Source organism: Callorhinchus milii, unplaced genomic scaffold, assembly GCF_018977255.1.
Source record: "Callorhinchus milii isolate IMCB2004 unplaced genomic scaffold, IMCB_Cmil_1.0 Scaffold20, whole genome shotgun sequence".
In the NCBI taxonomy this organism is placed as follows: domain Eukaryota; kingdom Metazoa; phylum Chordata; class Chondrichthyes; order Chimaeriformes; family Callorhinchidae; genus Callorhinchus; species Callorhinchus milii.
This window is the reverse complement of record NW_024704761.1, coordinates 12,382,748-12,405,050: the sequence shown is the minus strand read 5'-3', so window position 1 is coordinate 12,405,050 and position 22,303 is coordinate 12,382,748. Positions and strand designations below refer to the sequence as shown.

Here is a 22,303-nt window from a genome sequence, read left to right as displayed (position 1 = left end):
CACCCTCACCTCACATCACAGTCAGATGGGTGGCTGCTGCTCGCTGTGGAGTCCTATAGCTCAGTGGTTAGAGCACTCGCTTTGCAAACGAGACACCTGGGATCAATCCCCGTCAGAGGGCGAAACCTTGGGCAAGTTTCCTTACTCCACACAGAGCCTAATAATAATCCCTCCAAAAACAATAATAAATTGGTCATTTTCAATCCACGACTGTTTGTGGGACATTGCTGTGTGCAATTGGCTGCCGCGATCGCCCACAAAATATACAGTCAATTCACTTTACAGTGTGTTCTGTGAAGCGCTTTGGGACGTCCTCCCGACGTGAAAAGCACTATATCAAATGCAAGGATTATTAGTATTATTGCCCAATTGTCTCAAAGTACTTTGTCCCGCACCAGGCTTCGTGATCACATCACTCCCACCCTCGCTCGCCTCCACCGGCTCCCCATCCCCCAGAGGATCAAATTCAAGATCCTCATCCTCATTTACAGAGCCATTCCCGGCCTCGCTCCCTCCTACCTCTCCGACCTACTATCCCCCTACCTACCTGCCCGTACCCTCCGTTCCTCTGGCTCCGGTCTGCTCCACATCCCCGCCCCAACCGCCCGACCATCGGTGGCCGAGGCTCTGGAACTCTATCCCCAGTGCCTTCGCCACTTCCTCCCTCTCCTCCTTCAAGGCCGGTGTCAAGACCTTTCTCTTTGACCTTCAGCCTTCAGCTCTCCTCGCGACTCTCTACCCCCTCCTCGCCCCCTCCCTTCCCTCCCCTCCCCCTGACTATCTCCCCCCTCCTCGCTCCCTCCCTTCCCTCCCCTCACCCTGACCATCTCCACCCTCCTCGCTCCCTCCCTTCCCTCCCCTCACCCTGACCATCTCCCCCCTCCTCGCTCCCTCCCCTCACCCTGACCATCTCCCCCCTCCTCGCTCCCTCCCTTCCCTCCCCTCACCCTGACCATCTCCCATCTCCTCGCTCCCTCCCTTCCCTCCCCTCACCCTGACCATCTCCCCCCTCCTCGCTCCCTCCCTTCCCTCCCTTCACCTGACCATTTCCCCATTGCTCGGGTCCCGACCTAACTGTCCAGCGCCTTGGGGCGTCCTCCCAATGTGAAAGGCGCGCTATAAATGCAATCTTGTTGTTGTTGTTTGTGGTGGTGGATGGGCAGCTGAGCTCGGGATCGCAGATGAACAAAAGTACAAGCAAACAGGTCCGTTTTGAGATGGATGGACACAGAGAGAGGAAGCGGAGGGACTCCAGGATGGACTGTCTGATAGCCCGGCTGCAGATAGTGGGGTGACCGCCAGTGTTCGTTTATTATTATCAGTTATAAACTTGTGCTTTACAAATATTTTTTTTGTTAATTCTTGAATTTAATACAGCGCCATATCATGTCTTCGAGACGTCTCAAAGTGCTTCACAGAATATACTGTAACGGTGAATTGACTGTACTTTGAGGGCCACAGTCTTGGATCGATTATTAAAAAATTACCACTGGAAATCGCCAATCCACAAACTACTGAGTGCTGAGTCAGAGGCTGTGGAGTAAGGAGTTGTCTGAGGTTTCACTGCTGAGAATCCAACCGATCCTCAGCTCCGCGACTCCGCAAATCAGACCCTCAGTCAGTGCTGAGGGTCAGTGCTGAGGGTCAGTGCTGAGGACGGGTCCGATCGGCCGTCCATTGGCGACTCGCGCTCTCCCTCAGTTGATGCCGATGGTTCTCCGCCCTGTGACGGCGCTGCAGTTTCAGGGTCAGTTTCCCGAGTTTCGGTTTCGGTCACTCGGTGCTGTTGGCAATATGGCGGCGTCTGTGTCCCCTCTGTGCGGTCTGGAGGAGGACCTGACCTGCTCCATCTGTCTGGGAGTGTTCGAGTTCCCGGTCACGGTGCCGTGCGGCCACAGCTTCTGCCTGAGCTGTCTGCAGCAGTTCTGGTGTGGGGACCGGCAGTTCCTGCTCGGCTTCACTTGCCCCCAATGTCGCACCGCTTTCACCACGAAACCGGAGCTGAAGAAGAACAATGTGCTGTGCACTGTGGTGGAGGAGTTCCTGCGGTCCCGAAACCCCCCCGAATGTTCGCCCGAAAAGCAGCTCCAACAACCGGGGGACGTGGCGTGTGACTCGTGCCCTCCGCGGGGCAACAGGGCGACCCGCACCTGTCTGACCTGTATGGCCTCCTTCTGCCCCAATCACCTGGAGCCGCATCAGAACAGCGCCGCCTTCCAGAGCCATCAGCTGCGGGAGCCGCTCCGGGACCTGCAGGAGAGGAAGTGCGAGGAACACAGTAAAATCCTGGAGTTCTTCTGTGAGGAACATTCCAAGTGCATCTGTTCCCTCTGTCTCCTGTCCCACAAACTGTGCCGCACCGCCTCCATGGAGGACACGAAGAAGGATAAAGAGGTAAAAGGGAGGAAGTCTCCAGCGCTTTACACAGGGAAACAGGGAAAGGTGGACTGGGAAGGAGAGAGAGGGACGCGGAGATCAATTAATTTTCAATGAAATGCCCGTTCAGCAAGTTTATTAATGTCTTCTAATTTCTTACAGTCCCCCCTCAGTATTAACTACATTCTCCAATTTGGTGTCATCTGCAAATTTTGAAATTGTACTTTTGATCTCTGAGTCCAAATTGTTAATGTAAATCGTGAACAACAGTGGGTCCCAAATACTGGTCCTGGTGGAACATCTGGGCCCACCCTCTGCCAGTCTGAGGAGCTACCCTTTACCCCTACTCTCTATTTTCTGTCTTGGTGCAGCTTGCTATCCATTCTGCTACTTTTCCCCTGACACCACATGCTCCGACCTTATTCATTAATCTATTAGGCAGTACCTTATCGAACGCCTTTGGAAATATAATTAATAATAATAATTCTTGCGTTTGATATAGCGCTTTTCACGTGTTCGAGGCGTCTCAAACCGCTTCACAGAATATACTGTAAAGAGAATTAATTGCATATTTGTGGGCGAAACATGGCAGCCAATTGTGCACAACAGTGTCCCACAAACACTCGTGGATTGAGTGACCGAATTATTTTTTTTTAAGGATCATTATCCCCGGAAAAGTGATCTGCAAATTGACTAACAACCGGGTTCCTTCTTACTGCTAGGTAAACGGAGGGGTGTGGAATAAGAAAACTTGCCCAGCATTTCACCCTGCCAGGATTAGAACCCAGGTCTCTCATTGAAGGCAAGAGCTCTAATCACTGAACTACAGGACTCCAAATATATTATATCTATTGCTGCATTACCCTTATTTACTCTTTCTGTTACCTAGTCAAAGAAATCAATGAGGTTGGTCAAGCATGACCTTCCTTTGAAATATTCTCTCAGTGGGCAAAGGCCTTGCTCAGGGGAACCTTGTGTCTGTCTCTTTGTCAGCAACAAGTATTTGTAACTCAATATTATCCTCTCCAAGGCTAAACTGCAGCAGGAGCAGAGGGATGTGGAATATCGGATCATGAGCGTACAGCATAGCATGGAGAGGGTGAATTTCCAGACAGAACACCTTAAAGTAAGTGTGTACAGGTGTCACGGTGAGTTTGAGCGGGCGGTTCGCACGTTTGATACAGTTGATCACGCCACCCTCATCCACTGCCTCTCCTCCCTCATCCACCTCAGAAGGACCGCACTAGCCTGGTTTGAATTCTACCTGACAAACTGCCGTCACTTTGTCTTTTCAAACGGTTTCTCCTCCCACCCCCGCCCAGTCGCCTGTTGTTGTACCCCTGGACTCCATCCTTGGACCCCTCCTCTTCCTCATTTACATGCTCCTTTTGGCGTTGTCATCCGCAGACACTGGACAAACTTCCACATGCATGCGGATGACATCTAAATCTACTTCTCCTCTCCAGGTCTGCCGATGTTCTGTTGGCTTGTCTGGCAGACATCAGGGCCTGGATGAGTCCAGACTTCTTGCCAGATGGAAGCCATACGCCTTGGCTCCCATCAACATCTTCTGTACTGTGGCTCTGACTCCTCAATCTCCCCAGCCTATCCCTCGGACTCAATGAAATGGTGCACAACCTAGACGTCAGTTTCAACCCACAGCTGTGCTTTCTTCCCCACATCTGGTCCCCGACCAGGACCGGCTTCCTCCACCACATTGTCTTCCTCCGACCGTACCTTACCCCAGACACAGACGAAACACTCGTCTTTGTGTTTGTCACCTCCTGACTCGACATTTCAAATGCCCTCTTTGCCAGTCTACCCAGTTCCACAAGATCCAGTTGATCCCAAACTCTGTCACCTGCATAGTAACCCGTACTAAACTCTGTACACCCATCACACTAGTTCTGCCAGGCTCCACTGTCTCTCTATCGCCGAACAGATTGATTTCAAGATCCTCACTCTCGTTTTCAAATCCCTTCATGCGCTGGCACCTCCCTACTTCTCTAAGTTGGCTTACTCCCCAACCCACTACCCGCTGCCTCCACTCGGTTGGCTAAGGCTGCCTGCATGTCCCTCATGCTGTCAGTTCCACCATCAGTGGCTGCGCTTTCAGCCACTATGACCCGAAACTCTGGAACTCTCTTCCTGTATCCTTCCACCTTACCCTTCCTTCCCCATCTGGGCGTTGAGGCTAGATAGGGCAGAGCTGAATTAGTGCTGAAGTTTAAAGTGTGGATTCGCCCCCTCCCCCAGGAATCAGCTGTGAAACAGAAAATGTTGTTCTCAATGGAATTTAATGAGATGAAAATGGCAATCGAGGAAGAGGAGAAAACTGCGTTCAGGCTGATTGAAGAAGAAGAGAGATTAGCCAACAAGCAAGTCAACAGCATCCTGGGTAAAATGACCATTCAACTGTCTGAGCTCAAGCAATACCGAGAGCAGTTGGGGGCCGTGCTGTCACACACTGAAGGCATGGGCTTCTGGAAGGTACAAAACAATTCACTACTGCCAGGTGCAGTGTGCGTGTGTAACTTTTGTGTGTGGGTGTGTATATTGTATCAATGGCAATACTCCTGTGTGTACACCACATGTCAATCAAAAAGGAATAATTTGGAAGAATGTAAGTGTGAACAACGACTTGCATTTCAAATGTGAAGACTGCTGCAGGAATAAAATAAAATCTTGTGTTAATGTGATGTCAGGCTCTGTGCGGAGTGAGCGAGCCTATGCCGGGGCAGTGTGAGCCACCAGAGCAGATTGTGCTGGACGGCAAACGGCTGGAGCTGCTGGGAAAAGCCGTGGCCTCCCTGCGAGAGACGGTCAAAGGTCAGATACACTCACAGATTGAGAAGAGACTCAGGCGGCTGGCAGGTAAGCCTGAGGGTGGGGTGGGACGGTTTGCGCTGCTTCTGCTGGAATGTGATGCCAACTCACTGTGATGTCCACCTGTTCCTACAGCATCTTCGGAGCCCGAGGAATCTGTTTGCACCCCCAGAGAATCAGCTCCACTGAGGGAATACGTTCCACCGAAAATACCAGCCCAACCCAGTAAAGCAGCGAAGGATAAAACCAAACCTAGTGAGTGTTGGGGAGGAGTGCTTTTGGTGGGGGGGGGGCTTGGGATGGAGGCCAAATAGATGAAGCTGTGAGGCATTTAATCCTCTCCCTTTTATGCAGAGAAAATAAAGCCGAGAAATTCATGCAATCAGGACCAAATTGGAGTTACACCAGAGAGCTGTGGTGAGTGATGCCAACACGTGCGCCTGCGCCTCACCCTTTGATAAACCCCACATGTACCCACTCCCTAGTGGGTCCACATTCCCTGCCTGCCAGGTGGGGAAATCCCACATTCCCCACCCCCCCCAGGTTGGTTCGAGTGTGATTGCTGAGCTGGGTTTACACAGTGGTCAGCATTCCATGCTTCTGACGGATGTTTTTGAGGATGATGGAAAGTCACAATTAAAGCAGTGTGATTCTCGTCTCTCCTCTCAAAGGCAAAGGCAGCAACTCACAACCAAGCAGTGGACCATTGGTGAACACCAGCCAGCAAATACCACGTTCGAGCAAGGCTTCCCCGAGGACCAGGGAGGATTTCCTGAAATGTGAGTAATTGTGGAGCGAGCGAGTGCCTGCTTGTGTGGTTTGTGAGGGTCACCGTTCCTTGAGGATCATGTCGCACCTCCAATGCTGACCGACTTCCTCTTCTCTGCAGACATCTTCAAAGTGACCTTCAACCATCGCACTGCCCACAAGCGGCTTGTACTGAGCGATCACTACACTCGGCTGTCTGTGGCCGAACAGCCTCAGCCCTACCCGGACATCCCTGAGCGCTTTACCCACAGCTCCCAGGTGCTGGGGTTCCAGGGGATGGTGAGTGGCCGGTATTACTGGGAGGTGAGCAATAATGGGCAAAGCTTCTGGAGTGTCGGCATCTCCCGCAGGGATATTGAGCGGAACGGAGCACAGAGCCGGCTAGGCAGGAACCAGGTGTCCTGGTGTTTGGAGGCATGGGGATCGAAGCTGTGCGTCTGGCATAACGAGCGGGAGACCGTGCTTAAGCCTCCTCAGCCCCTGGTGATCGGTCTGTACCTGGACCTGGATGGGGGGTCACTGACCTTCTACTCCGTGGCTGACCGGATGGTGTTCCTCCACCGCTTCCCTGTGCTCCTGGGCCAGGAGCTCTTCCCTGCCTTCTGGGTGTTTTCCAACAACACAACACTCATGCTGGGGCCACGTGCACAGACCCCACTGCTGCACAGCCACAACACTTCATAGAAAACTGTCACAAACACTTTGAGACACTAATCAAGGAATATTATAAATATAATCATTTGAGTTTAGTAACTGGAGGAGACATTTTGCCTATCAAGCCTGTTCCATCAATTAAATTGATGATCCCCCTTCCCTGCCAATTCTCTATTCCCTTTAATGACTTTGCTCCACAAAAACCTGTCTCTCAATTTTTGAAGTGAAGTTTTCAGTAAGTGACACTAATTGGCACAAAATACAGTCACTGTACATTACAATATAACCTGTGAAGCACTTTGGGACAAAGCTTGAAAGGCTTTATACCAAATGTAAGGATTATTACCTACTGGGGGAGGTAAGAGGGTGTTCTTGGAGCTGAACTGGCCCCAAGGTGACATACCCATTAACGGAATTTCAGAATCAAGCCAGCCCTCTATGTCGGTCTCTAGTCCGGTTCCTGAGCCAGGTGGGTCTGCAATAATCTAGGGCACTGCTGATGACAGCATAGACCAGCCTGGCTTGTCAGCAGGACCTGTAAGGGCAGACCAGTCACTGGGGGCAGCGAGTCATCCCCCTCAGCTCCTATTAACCCTGCCTCCAAAGCCCTAATGGGTAGGGCGGACCTAGCTGGACAAGCAGTGGGAAAACTTGCCAGACAGCAATATCAATGGCCAAAGCTCGGTGGTTTTAGCTGGTTAGACTCCCAACAGTTATCCCAACGCACACTCTGCGTTCCCCCCCAAGGCTTGGCTCTTGCCAACCTGCGCCGAAAACGTTCCGGAGTAAGGTGAGGATGCATCCCTCCAGGGAGAGAGTGAACATCCCATTACAATTATCTCTGGGATTTCCATGTGTAGGGGGATGCATGGAATTCTCAATTTGGTTTGGAGACTCTTAAGCAGGTGATGGGTTTCTGCATGTCGAGCGACGGGACACCAGTTGACCAAAAAAAATTATCCAGAAAGCTTTCTGAGATGTTTGTGATAAAAATGCTGTGTTGAATGGAAAGCTTTTTGTTGCAATTCTCAGGTGGTGTGAGCTGAGTGTTTCACTTCAAGCTCTTGTGTTTGCCTCTCTGTAAATCTATCTCTGCTCAATAAACAGTTGATTAAATGGCCCAGCTCCTGTCTCCCAAGTGTAATATGAGATACAGAAAACACCTGTCTGGACACCACTACATAAACAATGTGTGTCAGAGTTCACAACAGACTTGCTGCCGTGCACTGCAACCCCCACCCACCCCCCACCGAAAGTTTCAGTAATACAGATTCCTGGAGATGTGCAGAGAGAGACACTGACACACTGATAGGATGAAAACTGGGTCAGACAGTTTTCCGACTGTATTTCAGTGTTTAACTCACAAAATACCTTGCATTTCAGTGCGTGAAATATCCTATCTCTATTTGTACAGTATTCTGGAATATACACTCTGAACAATAGGTCCCATAGCGCACATACAGTCAGGGGGGGAGGGGAGGGCGGTGGTCACCGGGTGTATCAGACACACGTCTCTCCAGCGATATCACTTGTGAGAGATGTCAGGCGTCAGTCTGGAATGTGATGGTCTCTCCTCGCCTCAGCCTCAGTGAAGCACATTGTGGACTTGAAGTGGGCCGAGCGTGAGGGGGACAAACACACACACAACTACCAGTGCGGGGAAGGCAGAGGAGCTGAGCTCAGCAACAGAGCATCAGACCTCACTGACACCGGGGGACAACACACCAGCCCCCCCAACCCCCCACAGTGACAACACACCATCCCCTCCCCTCCCCCCAGTGACAACACACCATCCCCTCCCCCCAGTGACAACACACCATCCCCTCCCCTCCCCCCACAGTGACAACACACCATCCCCTCCCCTCCCCCCAGTGACAACACACCATCCCCTCCCCTCCCCCCACAGTGACAACACACCATCCCCTCCCCCACAGTGACAACACACCATCCCCTCCCCTCCCCCCACAGTGACAACACATATGTTCAGTACATCACATGACTCTTAAATAAACTTTTTTAAAAAAAATGAAATATTAGCGAGCGCTCAGTCTCAGGGCAGGAACCAAACTCACAACATCTCGTCCACAAAAACCTCCACTCGGCTGAGATCAGACACTAGAGTTCTAAAGTCTGACATTGGGCAGAGGGATCGGGGCTGGTGTAGAAGCCCTCCAAACACTGGACCTCCGCGGGGTGGTGTGGGGGGGAACGAGACCCCAGGTCCTGTTGTGCTGCTACCTAGTCGTTGGGCCTCACCCCCCCCACACACCCAAGCACATGTTCTACACTGATTCAGGGTATCCACCAGCCACTCAGCCCCGACCTCAGCTGCTTCCCCTCCCCCTGCACGGCTGCCGTCAGTCACTCCATCTCGGTCTCAGAATGACTTGAATCCTCCTCATCCGAGTGCTCACCCGCATGAGCAACCATCAGGGCCTGCGTTTTGTGTGTAATCACAATGGTGCAGGGTCCCTGCGCCCAGGGCTCCCCATCCACCTGCATCGGCATCGACCCACTTCTCAGCACCAGCTGTGGACAAAGACAGGGTAAACGTCAGTGGTCAGACACCCCCCAAAGCCCCACCCAATCCCCTGCCTCCACACAGCCCCAAACCCCACTCCCCCTCCCCTCGCAGCCCCAACACCCCGGCCTCTAACCTTCACAGCCCCCCACACAACCCAAATACTCTCCCCCACAACCCCAAACCCCACCACCCTGCCCTCCACACAGTCCAAACGCGACATGCACTGACACATACCGACACATATCGACACGCGTGGTTACTCACTCTGACAGTGTGAGCCTGGCCCAGCCGCACCGGGTTCGCCAACTTCACCTGAATCTGAGCGCAGTGAAACGAGCCGTAAACACCCACAACCTCCAGCAGCCCGTCATCACAGCTACACAAGAGCAGGCTTTTAGTCAGTCACACAGTCCAATCCCCTACTGCCCCACGCTTCACCCCCTACTGCCCCACGCCTCACCCTCTGCCCAGCCCTATCCTGATCCACAACGCCTCTACTGTCCCACCCCCACCACTCACCCTCTACTTCCCCGCTCCTTCCCCTACTGTCCCGCCCCTCAACCCCGCTGCCCGCACCCACCTGGCCTGTGGGTACGGCTCGTCGCCCATCCCCTCCCACAGACGGCAGCCGCCACCCCAGTAGCTGATGTTCAGGATGATGATGCCCTCCAGCCTCGGCAGCTGCACCCGCTCCCCGTCCAGCTCCAACTGCACAGACAGTCACAGCGGCTCAGCAACCAGCGTCAGCACAGAGACAACATACAGCCACCCTGGGGGATACACAGGCCTTCCTCCCATGGGTCACCCAGCCTCCTCCCTCAAGGTTACATAGCCCCTCCCGCTTTGGGGTTACGCGGCCCCTCGCCCTGGGGTCATACACAGGTAGGGGTGGAGGACATAGGTAGGGGGGTTTGGGGAGAGGATCTGACCTCAATTTTCTGGTCCAGGTCCTTGCAGGCTTGCACAAGACAGTCTTTGGTCCCGTAGAAGAAGTAAACAGCCTGTGAGAGGGAGCGAGAAACAGAGACTGTGAGACTGAAAGAGAGTGTGTGCGAATATTTGTGGGAGAGAGAGTACATGTGAGAGTGAGAGATTGAAAGAGAGAGGGGCTGGGGTCGGAGGGGGCATAATAATAATAATAATAATCCTTGCATTTGATATAGCGCTTTTCACGTCGGGAGGACGCCCCAAAGCGCTTCACAGAACACACTGCAAAGTGAATTGACTGTATATTTGTGGGCGAACGCGGCAGCCAATTGCGCACAGCAATGTCCCACAAACAGTCGTGGATTGAAAATGACCAATTTATTATTGTTTTGTTTTGGAGGGATTATTATTAGGCTCTGTGTGGAGTAAGGAAACTTGCCCAAGGTTTGGCCCTGACCCCCCGGGGATTGAACTCAGGTCTCTCACTTGCAATGTGAGTGCTCTAACCACTGAGCTACAGGACTCCACATGGGAGGCTGAGGGCGGGGCATGGTAGCCGGGGGGGCACGGGCCATGGAGGCACGGCATGGGGTAGGGTTGGGGCAGGCGGTGGGGCCTGGAGCTGTGCGCGTGAGGCAGGCTGTGCCACAGGTGGTCGTCAAAGGAAACCCACCTTGTTGACGAGGCGGCTGGAGAAGAGGGAGGGGCTCCGCTGTCGCTGCTGGTGGAAGTTCAGCGCCATCAGAGCATCCGGCCCGATCGAGAAATAATTGTTCATTGATAAAACCTGCCAGAAACCAGAGAGTGAGCCCCCCACCCCCACAGGCACACGCAGCACCCCCAACGCCCACGCACACAGGCAGGGCCCCACCAACACCCCTGCGCTTGCGCATATGCTCACCTCCTGCACACGCGACCACATCCACAACCCCCACCCCTGGATCCTCCACATGCACGTGCGCTCCCCCCCCCACACACACATGCACGCGCGACCCTCCCCACACACGCGGATCCCCCCACACACACGCGCGGATCCCCCCAACACACACAATCCCCCCCACACACACACACGAACCCCCCACACACACGAACCCTCCCTCCCACACACACACACACGGATACCCCCCGCACTTACCGTTGCTCTATAAAAGCCCTTGGTCACTCGCACCTTCCATCTATGGAAGACAATGACAAATACAATTACCACAACCCGCCGACCGCACACCCCACCACACCAAGCCAACATCTCACTTCTCCAAGCCCTCCCCCCCACCCCAGTGCTCACCGGTCCAGCCAGACGCTGTGTCCCTGTAGAACCTGACGGAGAATGTCCTGCACCGAAAGATCGCCAGCGTAGCCCCCTCCCCAGCCCAGCGTCTGCGACAGGTCGTTGCCGGTGCCGAGGGGCAGAATGGCGACGTGTGGTACCAGCTCCTCCTCACCCTGCACCAGGCACAACACCACCACATTAACCCTGGACAATCAGCACCTTCTTCACCCGCCACAGCGGTCATTAATAAACAGTCCCTGCAACTAACCTCCACCCACCACCCCCACCAGCCATAATAATCCTTGTATTTGATACAGCGCCTTATCACATCTTCAAGATATCTCAAAGCGTTTTACATCTGCACTGTAAAGTGGAGTAACCGTACATTTTCTGGGCAGAACATGGCAGCCAATTGCACACAGGAGTGTCATGGATTGAGTGACCAAATATATTTTTTTATATATATCTTTTGGAGGATTATTACCTCCAGAAAGAGATCCCCCAGTTGATTGACTGTCACCGAAGTTCCTACTTACTGCTGGGTAAACAGGCGTGTGGTGTAAGGAAATCATTACACTACAGGGTCAGTCACTGAGCTCAAAGCGGCTCGTGCTACTCACCTTCATCTTCATATCATCAATGGCATTGAGGACCCAACCCACGGTGCCGTCGCCTCCGCACACCAGTACCTGCACCGAACGGGGGGGCAGCAGGCGGCACAGCTGCAGGGCTTTGCCCGGGGGCACTTCACTCAGGTCCACAACCTGTGGAGAAGCCAACATTTAACAGACTTGTCTTGGGATTTGAGCATTTCCCTGTCAGCAAAAAAAATCCGTAATTCTCCCCCAGCAGCAAAATATCCATCTAAAATACTCACACCACCCACCACATACACCCACAAACGCAACACACATGCACAACGTAAGCATGGTGATAGGCTTCCATATGTCATGACACCCGGCTGACTCCCAAAAACATACACATAGACGCGCGTGTTTGCACATACAGACACACAAATACATATGTGCATACACACAAACACACGTGTATTCAACAATCACAGTGTGTGCCGCCTATTCTGGGAATGGTGCGGGAGGTGCAGGCGAGTTACCTGTATGGGGTTGAGGAGCATTCGGAACTCCCCGAGCAGACCTTCCCCCATGTTGTTGCCGCTCCGGCTGTTGGCCAGGATGAGGACCGGAGTCCAGTGCTCTGGGCACATGGCTGTGAGCTGCAACAGGACACACAGAGGGTGGCAGATACGTGTCAGAGTGTGCGAGGAGTTACAGCGTGAGTGTGTGTGCGTGTGAATGAGGGTCAGTGTGAGTGAGTGTGTAAGGAGTTATAACCCGGGTGAGTGTGAGCAGTGGGTGAGCAGTGTGTTAGTGAGTGTGGCAGCACTGACCTGTGGGGAGGCGGCTGCGCGCCCCCTGCTGACCAGGTAGAGGTATTGCGGTGGGACGATGACCCGGCGAAAGTGGCCCAGGTCACAGCGCGAGGGCAGCGCCGCCACGCAGTCATCGTGCGCCACCTGCTGGCACCAGGCGCAGCGCAGGTCACACAGGCGCGGCTGGGTCCCGCACTGCAGGCGGCACACGGCGCACAGGCTGAGCAGCGGCACGTTGCCGCGCACCCAGTGATGGTTCAGGCTGCCGTCCGGGCGCGGCACCAGCGCCACCTCCTTACATTTGAGCTGCCTGTCGGCCTGGGACAGGCAAGTGTCGTCCACACACACGCCGCAGCACAGGCAGCTGGCGCCCTGCAGGGCGGGCAGGCCGCACAGGCAGCAGTAGGTGGGTTTGCTGAACAGGTCTGTGCAGTGCCAGCTGTGCCTGCTGCCCCGCGCGCTGTCCCGCAGCTGTGCCCAGCGCTGTGCCCGCCGCGCGCTGCCCCACCAGCTCAGCAACACCGGCACCAGCACCGCCACCAGCGTCCACAGCACCAGGCCGCACCCCGGCCACAGCCACAGCCAGTCCGGCCCAGGCTCGCCGGCCATCACACTGCCCAGCGCACACAGGGCTCCGCCTGGCGGGGGCTGCAACTTGAGGAGGCGGCGTTCATGCTGGGGGGGGGGTACTGGCCCCGGGCTGTGAGTGCCGGGCCCCTGGGGGTTCAATGCCGGGATCCCGGGCGGTGGGTACCGGCCGAGGCCGAGGCCGCAGGCAGCTCCCGCTGGTTGTCCATCCCCCGGGCAGGGCCGCGCTGCGGGTGGAAAGTCGCTGCAGGAAGAGGAGCGGAAGCAGAGACAGACAGACAGGAAGTTGGGATGACGCTGCAGTGACGGAGGCCGGCGGTCCCGCCCCTTACCCGGCGCCTGACGTCACGACCATGGTTGCTAGGAGACGGAAGTGGCTGCTCAGGGCAGTGTCTGTGGAGAGAGAAAAGTGTGCGAAGGTCATGGACCTGAAACCCCCTCCGGATACCGCTGATCAGCTCAGGTCAGATCAGCTCAGGTCAGATCAGCTCAGGTCAGATCAGCTCAGGTCAGATCAGCTCAGGTCAGATCAGCTCAGGTCAGATCAGCTCAGGTCAGATCAGCTCAGGTCAGATCAGCTCAGGTCAGGTCAGCTCAGGTCAGCTCAGATCAGGTCAGATCAGGTCAGATCAGGTCAGGTCAGATCAGCTCAGGTCAGATCAGGTCAGATCAGATCAGCTCAGGTCAGATCAGCTCAGGTCAGATCAGCTCAGGTCAGGTCAGCTCAGATCAGGTCAGATCAGGTCAGCTCAGGTCAGATCAGCTCAGGTCAGATCAGCTCAGGTCAGGTCAGCTCAGATCAGGTCAGATCAGGTCAGGTCAGATCAGCTCAGGTCAGATCAGCTCAGGTCAGATCAGCTCAGGTCAGGTCAGCTCAGATCAGGTCAGATCAGATCAGGTCAGGTCAGATCAGATCAGGTCAGGTCAGGTCAGGTCAGCTCAGATCAGGTCAGATCAGATCAGGTCAGGTCAGATCAGATCAGGTCAGATCAGCTCAGATCAGGTCAGATCAGATCAGCTCAGATCAGGTCAGATCAGGTCAGCTCAGCGGCATCTATATTGTTACTGTATCACCTCAGCCCATTGCCGGCAATAACAGCCCTCACCTCACTTTGCCAAACAAATGCTGTGCGCAATGGGCGGCCGCTTTTCACCCACAAATTACACAGTCACTACACTTTATAGTATATTCTGTGAAGCGCTTTGAGATTTTTCAACAACATTATAAGGTGCTGTATCAAATGCCAGGATTATTATTATTATATTCCCTCACTTCACCCTCTATCTCGAACCGCCCCTCCCAACTCCCACCCCGTTTGGACTGTTCCAAATACGCAGTTGTGAGTGTGAGTGTGAGCCTGACAGTGAATATGAGCATCACAACCCTCATTCCTCAATGGGAGTGTGTACACACAGTGTAGAGGAGCTTTACTGTGTCTCTAACCCTGACCTGGGAGTGTGTACACACAGTGTAGAGGAGCTTTACTGTGTCTCTAACCCTGACCTGGGAGTGTGGACGCACAGTGTAGAGGGAGCGTTACTGTGTCTGTAACCCATGTTTACTCCATCACTGAGCACTGGCATCCTACTGTGTGTAACTCCAAAACTGACACACTCCTGTAGGAGGAGGGGAAAGGAGACCCAGACTCAGTTTTTCACACGGAGCTGGAGTCAGGCATCGTCAGCCCTGCCAAGTGTCCAGAGGTTATGAAAACAGCACACGGTGACGTGGTACTTTATAGCCTCTTGTGTGAGCCAGACTGGCATTGCCGGGCGTGGAGCACACACAGACACTGACGGAGACTGTGAATAGAAAGATGAGAAGTTTTGTGCCTTTGTGCCTCACTCTGCTCCTCATGGCTGGTGTGATGGGTAAGCCTGAACCTCAGTACTCAGAGAACCCTAATATTCATTTTGAGTAAAAGTACTGTGTATTATTTGGGAAATGTAATTTTTAAAAATTAAACATAGTGGATTACTTTTTGCTGCGAATATTACAGGAGATCCAAAGGTGTAAATATAATGTTAGTGTGTTTCTAGAGATTAATAAATCTAGCATTAACCTAGTGTTGAGAGGCTCTGTGTGTGGGGTTAGCAATGGCACTTGGTTTGGGGCTGTGTCACGATAAACACTCTGTGCTCTGTCTCTGTCATTTTGGCTTTCTGTTCTGCCTGAGCTGAGCTCAGCAAGACTGGGCTGAGCAGGGCTAGGCTGAGCAGGGCTAGGCTGAGCAGGGCAGGGCTGAGCAGGGCTAGGCTGAGCAGGGCAGGGCTGAGCAGGGCAAGGCTGAGCAGGGCTGCGCTGAGCAGGGCTAGGCTGAGCAGGGCTAGGCTGAGCAGGGCTAGGCTGAGCAGGGCAGGGCTGAGCAGGGCTGCGCTCAGCAGGGCTCGGCTGAGCAGGGCTAGGCTGAGCAGGGCAGGGCTGAGCAGGGCTAGGCTGAGCAGGGCAGGGCTGAGCAAGGCTGCGCTCAGCAGGGCTCGGCTGAGCAGGGCTAGGCTGAGCAGGGCAGGGCTGAGCAGGGCAGGGCTGAGCAGGGCAGGGCTGAGCAGGGCTGCGCTGAGCAGGGCTAGGCTGAGCAGGGCTAGGCTGGGCTGAGCAGGGCAGGGCTGAGCAGGGCAGGGCTGAGCAGGGCTGGGCTGAGCAGGGCTGGGCTGAGCAGGGCTAGGCTGAGCAGGGCTAGGCTGAGCAGGGCAGGGCTGGGCTGAGCAGGGCTAGGCTGAGCAGGGCTAGGCTGAGCAGGGCAGGGCTGGGCTGAGCAGGGCTAGGCTGAGCAGGGCAGGGCTGAGCAGGGCTGGGCTGAGCAGGGCTGGGCTGAGCAGGGCTAGGCTGAGCAGGGCTAGGCTGAGCAGGGCTGGGCTGAGCAGGGCTAGGCAGGGCAGGGCTGAGCAGGGCTAGGCTGAGCAGGGCTGAGCAGGGTTGAGCAGGGCTGAGCAGGGTTGAGCAGGGCAGGGCTGAGCAGGGCAGGGGTGAGCAGGGCTGAGCAGGGCTAGGCTGAGCAGGGCTGAGCTGGGCTGAGCAGGGCTAGGCTGAGCAGGGCAGGGCTGAGCAGGGCTAGGCTGAGCAGGGCTGAGCAGGGCTAGGCTGAGCAGGGCTGAGCTGGGCTGAGCAGGGCTAGGCTGAGCAGGGCAGGGCTGAGCAGGGCTGAGCTGGGCTGAGCAGGGCTAGGCTGAGCAGGGCAGGGCTGAGCAGGGCTAGGCTGAGCAGGGCAGAGCTGGGCTGAGCAGGGCTAGGCTGAGCAGGGCAGGGCTGAGCAGGGCTCGGCTGAGCAGGGCTGAGCAGGGCAGGGCTGAGCTGGGCTGAGCAGGGCTAGGCTGAGCAGGGCAGGGCTGAGCAGGGCTAGGCTGGGCTGAGCAGGGCAGGGCTGAGCAGGGCAGGGCTGGGCTGAGCAGGGCAGGGCTGAGCAGGGCTGAGCTGGGCTGAGCAGGGCAGGGCTGAGCAGGGCTGAGCAGGGCAGAGCAGGGCAGGGCTGAGCTGGGCTGAGCAGGGCAGGGCTGAGCAGGGCTAGGCTGAGCAGGGCTGAGCAGGGCTAGGCTGAGCAGGGCAGGGCTGAGCAGGGCTAGGCTGAGCAGGGCAGGGCAGGGCTGAGCAGGGCTGAGCTGGGCTGAGCAGGGCAGGGCTGAGCAGGGCTAGGCTGAGCAGGGCAGGGCAGGCTGAGCAGGGCTAGGCTGAGCAGGGCTGAGCAGGGCTAGGCTGAGCAGGGCAGGGCTGAGCAGGGCAGGGCTGAGCAGGGCTAGGCTGAGCAGGGCTGAGCAGGGCTAGGCTGAGCAGGGCTGAGCAGGGCTGGTGCATAAAGAAAGCTTTTAGCCGCTCCATTCTCTGTAATGTGATCCTTGCTCCATGAATGGACACTTTGTTGTTTTTTGCGAAATAAAAAATCTTATTAATTGCCACAAAGCAGCACTGATGGAATTGAAACGATGCATCAAAACACTGACACTTTCTCCTCTGTGCTGTCAGACACCTCACCGATCCTGACCGCAAAACAAGCCAACCAACTGCTGAGAAGCAAGCGCAGTGACCGGCAGCTGAAAGCGGGCTTTCCCGACGAACCGATGCGGGTATTTATGCCTCACTGCGCTAATCTGCAGTAAATCCCCACGCACACACTCCACAAAATTGCCAACCTGGCGAGCAGCCAAATTAAATCCGAATCAACATCATAATTGTAGAGTAATTGTGGAGCTCAAAACCTGGTGAGTGTGGGGCAGACTGTAACCGGAGACCCCTCCACTGCACCACAAACACACACATAGCCCCCGCACACACACACACACACACACACACTAACCTGGGACCTGGATGGGGCCCAGATTCCCAGCAAAATATAAATATTATTCTCTGTGAAGAATGTTTGAGATTTTTGAGCTGCAGGCGGTGACGGTGGAGAAGGAGATTCTGGTCGGACCTCGGCTGTTCCTCAGCCCAACAACCAAACCAGGGCATTACCTCAGCAATCCCGATGTTAGCAAAATACAGAATTGTGGTGTAAATAAATAAATACCTGAATCTAATTAACTACAGCTTTGCTGCAGGACTGAGAGGCTGAGAGACCTCAAAGTTTGGAGTGGATACAAAATCAGTTCCATGCTACAATTTCCAGTCAGTCTGTCCGCCACACACACACACAGCCCCCCACCCCCCCCCCACTCACAGCTCCCCCTCTCACTCCACCCTCCCACACACACAGCCCCCCACGCCCCCCCACTCACAGCTCCCCCTCTCACTCCACCCTCCCACACACACAGCCCCCACCCCCCACACACACAGCTCCCCCTCTCACTCCACCCTCCCACATACACAGACCCCCACTCACTCCCCCCACACACACACAGCTCTGCACTTCTCCCCCCCCCCCACACAGCCCTCCACTCCCCCCTCACACACACAGCCTCCCCACTCCCCCCCCACACACAGCCCCCCCACTCCCTCTCACACACGCACAGCCCCCCACTCCCCCCCCACACACGCACAGCCCCCCACTCCCCCCCCACACACGCACAGCCCCCCACTCCCCCCCACACACACATTCACAGTCCGCCCCCCCTTTCATGCTGTGATGCCGTCTCTCTCTCTGCGGCAGGAGTACCTGCTGTACCTGCAGGGTCTGCAGCGCAGGGCGGACGAGCAGCAGTTGGAGCATTGGCTGAACCCTCACTGCAAACCCCACTGTAACAGCAACTGGGTGTCTCCTATCTAACCGACAGCCGCGCACTTGACAGGTACAGACAGCATCCACACTCACTGCAAATACACAGGTCAATCAGCATCAGAGAGAAAGAGCAGAGGTCGGGAAACGTTGGTTTCGCCCCCGTTATTTGCATAGTGGAATTTTTACTGTTAAGGGAAATGACTGTATTTGTTGAGAAACACAGCAATTCCACACAGAAGAAGTGAAAATCTACTATGTACATCCCTTGTGTCTCTCGAGATTGGGTTCCTAGTCCTGTCTTAAGCTAGTTAGTTCCATTACTTACTATGCTTCTCTGCCTGTTGTTTATAATTATTTGTAGCATTTCTTTCCAGACCTTTCCCAGCAAAGCATTGTTAATGTGGGCAGCCACATGTGGGCTGCTTCCTCCCTCTATCAGCATAGCTGTGCATCTTCTCCTTCCAACACCCCTTACCTCAGCCAAGGACTATTCATTGTGAGTGTGGGCACTCAATCCTGTCCTCACACACTCTCCAGCACAGCGTCTCGGCATCAAGAGCAGGAATCTGGGGTTGGTATCTGTACCTGCTGCCTCAGCTGAGATCAGTATCTCAGCAGAGACCAGGAATTCACCAACAATAATGTACACACTTTGTTTCTCCCCCTTTTTTTCGCAGAACCTGATGTCTCCTCAGCCACCGACTCAACTTTCATCATGAAAATGATTTAAAGTAACAATTTCACTTTATAAAGTTTCCCATTTATGCTCATTAGTAACAAGCTTTGCACCTGCCATATTTCAATCCTTTCGAGCCTGTAACTGTGGCTGGAAGCCACGCCATGGGAGGCAACATGGTTAACATGCTGGTCAATATGGGACTCGCGTCACATTGGAGAAGCAGTTTCCAACTTTCGACTCTTACTGTAGGGAATGCTTAGAAATTCTCTCCTGTATCTGCTCCAATGTACATTAAAGTTGCTTTTACACATTGCTCAGCCCCAGCTGTTGGTGCAGTGATTGGTTGATCACAGTTGCCTGTGAACAAGGTACAAAGTTGGTGAAGCTGGGAAATCCATTGACCAGAATGATACCGGGGATGAAAGAGTTTAATGATGGGAAGCTGAGTAAAGATGGATTGACTGGTCGCCTCCAGTCGAGTGTGTACGTAGGACAGAGATTTGGTGCAAGAGAGAAGCAGTCCTGTTACACACACACACACCACATCCCCCCCCCACCCCCCCCCCCCCCCCCCCACACACACAGTGCAGCATTAATGTGTTTCCAGGCTACACCATGTTGTGATATTCAGTTACCGCTGGTGTGAGATTCTGTAGAAAACACACACATCACCTGACAGCTCAACTCACAGCTCAATCCAGCCTCAGCTTGTGATTTGCTTCACACTGCCTGCACATGCGAAGCAAAATATACAGTCACTTTACAGCATATTCTGTGAAACACTTGAGATATCTCAACATAAGGTACTATATCAAATGCAAAAAATATATGGTAACAACAACAACTTGCACTTATATAGCGCCCTCCATGCAGGGTGGTATCTCACAGCGCTCAACAGTGGCGGAGCCGGGGGGGGGGGGGGGGGGGGAGAGGTGACCGTAAGCATGGTCAAAGGGGAAGGTTTTCAGGCGGAACCTGAAAGGGGAGAGTGGGGACAAGGGAGAAGGATTGAGGGAGAATGTTCCAGAGTTTTGGGGCATAGTGGCTGAAAGCGCGACCTCCAATGGTGGGGGTGTAACAATTGGTGCCTGTGTTTATCTCAATCTTTTAGTGAGATTGTGAGGGGGGGGTGGGGGGGAGCTGTGAGACTGTGAGAGGGGGAGGGGAGCTGCCTCCAGACCCATACTGACCATTCACCAAAGCATCTAATTAAATACACTGTATATAGCGCCTCTGCTGGTTATTTGGGAAACCACACGCGCTAGCAGTTTGCTGCAGTTCCTTGACAGGCCAGGAGTGGGCGACCCAAACCCTAACTGCTTGAATGGCTGAGGCTCAGGCTGTACCTTCACAGCATGTGCCACTAAAGTGGGCCCCAGGGACCCCAGAGCAGCACAGAAAGACCCAAACCCCACTCCCCGCCAGATACAGCTTTTATTTGTCATGTCTGTCCAGCAGCTTCTGCCCTGAAAGACAATATACAAATGTAATTTTGCTGCTGTTGTTATCAGCCTGGCAGCTCCCCGCAGAGTCAGGGACAACCCAGGCAACTGTGCAGAGTTTAAACCCAGAGAATGGGAGGAAATGATAGCAGGACTTTCTTTACTGGTGAAAACACAAAGCAGAGGCGTGGGCATCAAACAACTGTTACATGTAACATGTTTGTCATGTATGACGGAAGCTGGCTGAGATGCCGAGTGGCCTCCTCTTGCCAAGGCCAGCTCCTGTTATGTCACACATGACAAACATGTTACATGTATAACGTGTGTAGCTGAGGCGCCTGAAACCCCCCGAGAAGCGAGTCTGGTGACGGAAGCCAAACTGGCAAAACACTGTAATAACAAGGGGCCGTCACCAGAGGGCGCACCTACACCAGTGCCACAGGTTCTGGGCCCCACATTCACGCTGGTGATAAACCATTTACAAAAAGTGTAATATGTGGGGAGTGGCGGGTGGTTCCCCAAACTCAGGAGAGAGAAATATTGCCAAAAAGTTCAATTGTACTTGTTGAAGCTATTGATGACGCACCAGGGGAGATAAAGAGAGTTTGGGGCAATGAAAGTGAGGTCAGCAAAAGCACAGATTTAAGACCAGTAACGCTCCTCTACACTGTGTGTCCACACTCCCAGGTCAGGGTTAGAGACACAGTAAAGCTCCTCTACACTGTGTGTCCACACTCCAGGTCAGGGTTAGAGACACAGTAAAGCTCCTCTACACTGTGTGTCCACACTCCCAGGTCAGGGTTAGAGACACAGTAAAGCTCCTCTACACTGTGTGTCCACACTCCCAGGTCAGGGTTAGAGACACAGTAAAGCTCCTCTACACTGTGTGTCCACACTCCCAGGTCAGGGTTAGAGACACAGTAACGCTCCTCTACACTGTGCGTCCACACTCCCAGGTCAGGGTTAGAGACACAGTAACGCTCCTCTACACTGTGCGTCCACACTCCCAGGTCAGGGTTAGAGACACAGTAACGCTCCTCTACACTGTGCGTCCACACTCCCAGGTCAGGGTTAGAGACACAGTAAAACTCCTCTACACTGTGCGTCCACACTCCCAGGTCAGGGTTACAGACACAGTAAAGCTCCTCTACACTGTGTGTACACACTCCCAGGTCAGGGTTACAGACACAGTAAAGCTCCCTCTACACTGTGTGTCCACACTCCCAGGTCAGGGTTAGAGACACAGTAAAGCTCCCTCTACACTGTGCGTCCGCACATCCAGGTCTGGATTGGAGACACAGTAAAACTCCCTCTCCACTGTCCATCCACATTTCTCGGTTAGTGGCAGCATCAATTAGAGACAGGTAAAGCTGTCTCTACACAGCCCATCTAATCCTCTCAGTTCAGTGACAGCATGGGTTTATATTATACAGTGAAGCTCCTCTCTGTAATATGTGGCAGAATTTACATTTCCAATTAAGTCTGTGTAGGCTGCAGTTCAGTCAATGCTTGGCTTGTGTCTTGTTATTTATAACATTTCTGTGTCAGCCGCTGTCTGGGAGCATGAGTTCTATTTACAAAAAACCTTCTCAATTCTGGATAAACACTGAGTTGATCCAAATAGAGAATTCCAATTCCACGTGCCACTCACTTTCAGACAATTCCTGAGGCTGATTTAACTGCCCAATAATTCCCATTAGAACATTTACCTT

General features: G+C 54.0%; 3 protein-coding genes across 5 annotated transcripts; 2 read left to right on the top strand and 1 right to left on the bottom strand.

Moving 5' to 3' along the window:
* The first annotated feature begins 1,780 nt into the window (after positions 1–1,780).
* On the top strand, positions 1,781–7,748 carry trim25 (tripartite motif containing 25). Its single transcript, XM_007911628.2, has 8 exons — positions 1,781–2,394; positions 3,407–3,502; positions 4,633–4,866; positions 5,082–5,250; positions 5,338–5,457; positions 5,557–5,619; positions 5,874–5,981; positions 6,092–7,748. The coding sequence occupies exons 1-8, from the start codon at positions 1,795–1,797 to the stop codon at positions 6,652–6,654; spliced, it is 1,953 nt and encodes a 650-aa protein (XP_007909819.2). The 5' UTR covers positions 1,781–1,794; the 3' UTR covers positions 6,655–7,748.
* An 872-nt stretch (positions 7,749–8,620) lies between these two features.
* dgke (diacylglycerol kinase, epsilon) lies at positions 8,621–13,582 on the bottom strand. Of its 3 annotated transcripts, none has more exons than XM_042342545.1 (10): positions 12,751–13,582; positions 12,457–12,576; positions 11,966–12,109; positions 11,361–11,518; positions 11,211–11,250; positions 10,749–10,862; positions 10,078–10,149; positions 9,729–9,856; positions 9,383–9,524; positions 8,621–9,153 (listed from the first exon to the last, which is right to left on the bottom strand). In XM_042342545.1, exons 1-10 carry the CDS (start codon positions 13,339–13,341, stop codon positions 8,986–8,988), a joined length of 1,677 nt encoding a protein of 558 aa, XP_042198479.1. In that variant the 5' UTR covers positions 13,342–13,582; the 3' UTR covers positions 8,621–8,985. The 3 variants fall into 3 exon arrangements, with proteins under 3 accessions (XP_042198479.1, XP_042198480.1, XP_042198481.1); XM_042342546.1 differs by having other exon boundaries at positions 9,413–9,524; XM_042342547.1 differs by lacking the exon at positions 9,383–9,524 and having other exon boundaries at positions 9,085–9,153.
* Positions 13,583–15,065: 1,483 nt separating this feature from the next.
* On the top strand, positions 15,066–19,462 carry cunh17orf67 (chromosome unknown C17orf67 homolog). The gene is made up of 4 exons (XM_007911629.1): positions 15,066–15,192; positions 17,279–17,379; positions 18,402–18,540; positions 19,148–19,462. The coding sequence occupies exons 1-3, from the start codon at positions 15,138–15,140 to the stop codon at positions 18,516–18,518; spliced, it is 273 nt and encodes a 90-aa protein (XP_007909820.1). The 5' UTR covers positions 15,066–15,137; the 3' UTR covers positions 18,519–18,540; positions 19,148–19,462.
* The last annotated feature ends 2,841 nt before the right edge of the window (positions 19,463–22,303 follow it).

What these genes read in the sequence shown, in the direction of transcription:
- trim25 (XM_007911628.2), top strand. Translation starts at nt 1,795, where the DNA reads ATGGCGGCGTCTGTGTCCCCTCTGTGCGGTCTGGAGGAGGACCTGACC. An exon ending in TCCAGACAGAACACCTTAAA is followed by an intron (nt 3,503 to 4,632) that starts GTAAGTGTGTAC and finishes CCCCTCCCCCAG; the next exon opens with GAATCAGCTGTGAAACAGAA. An exon ending in AAGGCATGGGCTTCTGGAAG is followed by an intron (nt 4,867 to 5,081) that starts GTACAAAACAAT and finishes ATGTGATGTCAG; the next exon opens with GCTCTGTGCGGAGTGAGCGA.
- dgke (XM_042342545.1), bottom strand. Translation starts at nt 13,341, where the DNA reads ATGGCCGGCGAGCCTGGGCCGGACTGGCTGTGGCTGTGGCCGGGGTGC. An exon ending in GCGCAGCCGCCTCCCCACAG is followed by an intron (nt 12,577 to 12,750) that starts GTCAGTGCTGCC and finishes GTCCTGTTGCAG; the next exon opens with CTCACAGCCATGTGCCCAGA. An exon ending in GAGCCGTACCCACAGGCCAG is followed by an intron (nt 9,525 to 9,728) that starts GTGGGTGCGGGC and finishes GCTCTTGTGTAG; the next exon opens with CTGTGATGACGGGCTGCTGG.
- cunh17orf67 (XM_007911629.1), top strand. Translation starts at nt 15,138, where the DNA reads ATGAGAAGTTTTGTGCCTTTGTGCCTCACTCTGCTCCTCATGGCTGGT. An exon ending in CCTCATGGCTGGTGTGATGG is followed by an intron (nt 15,193 to 17,278) that starts GTAAGCCTGAAC and finishes CTGTGCTGTCAG; the next exon opens with ACACCTCACCGATCCTGACC. An exon ending in TTCCCGACGAACCGATGCGG is followed by an intron (nt 17,380 to 18,401) that starts GTATTTATGCCT and finishes TCTCTGCGGCAG; the next exon opens with GAGTACCTGCTGTACCTGCA.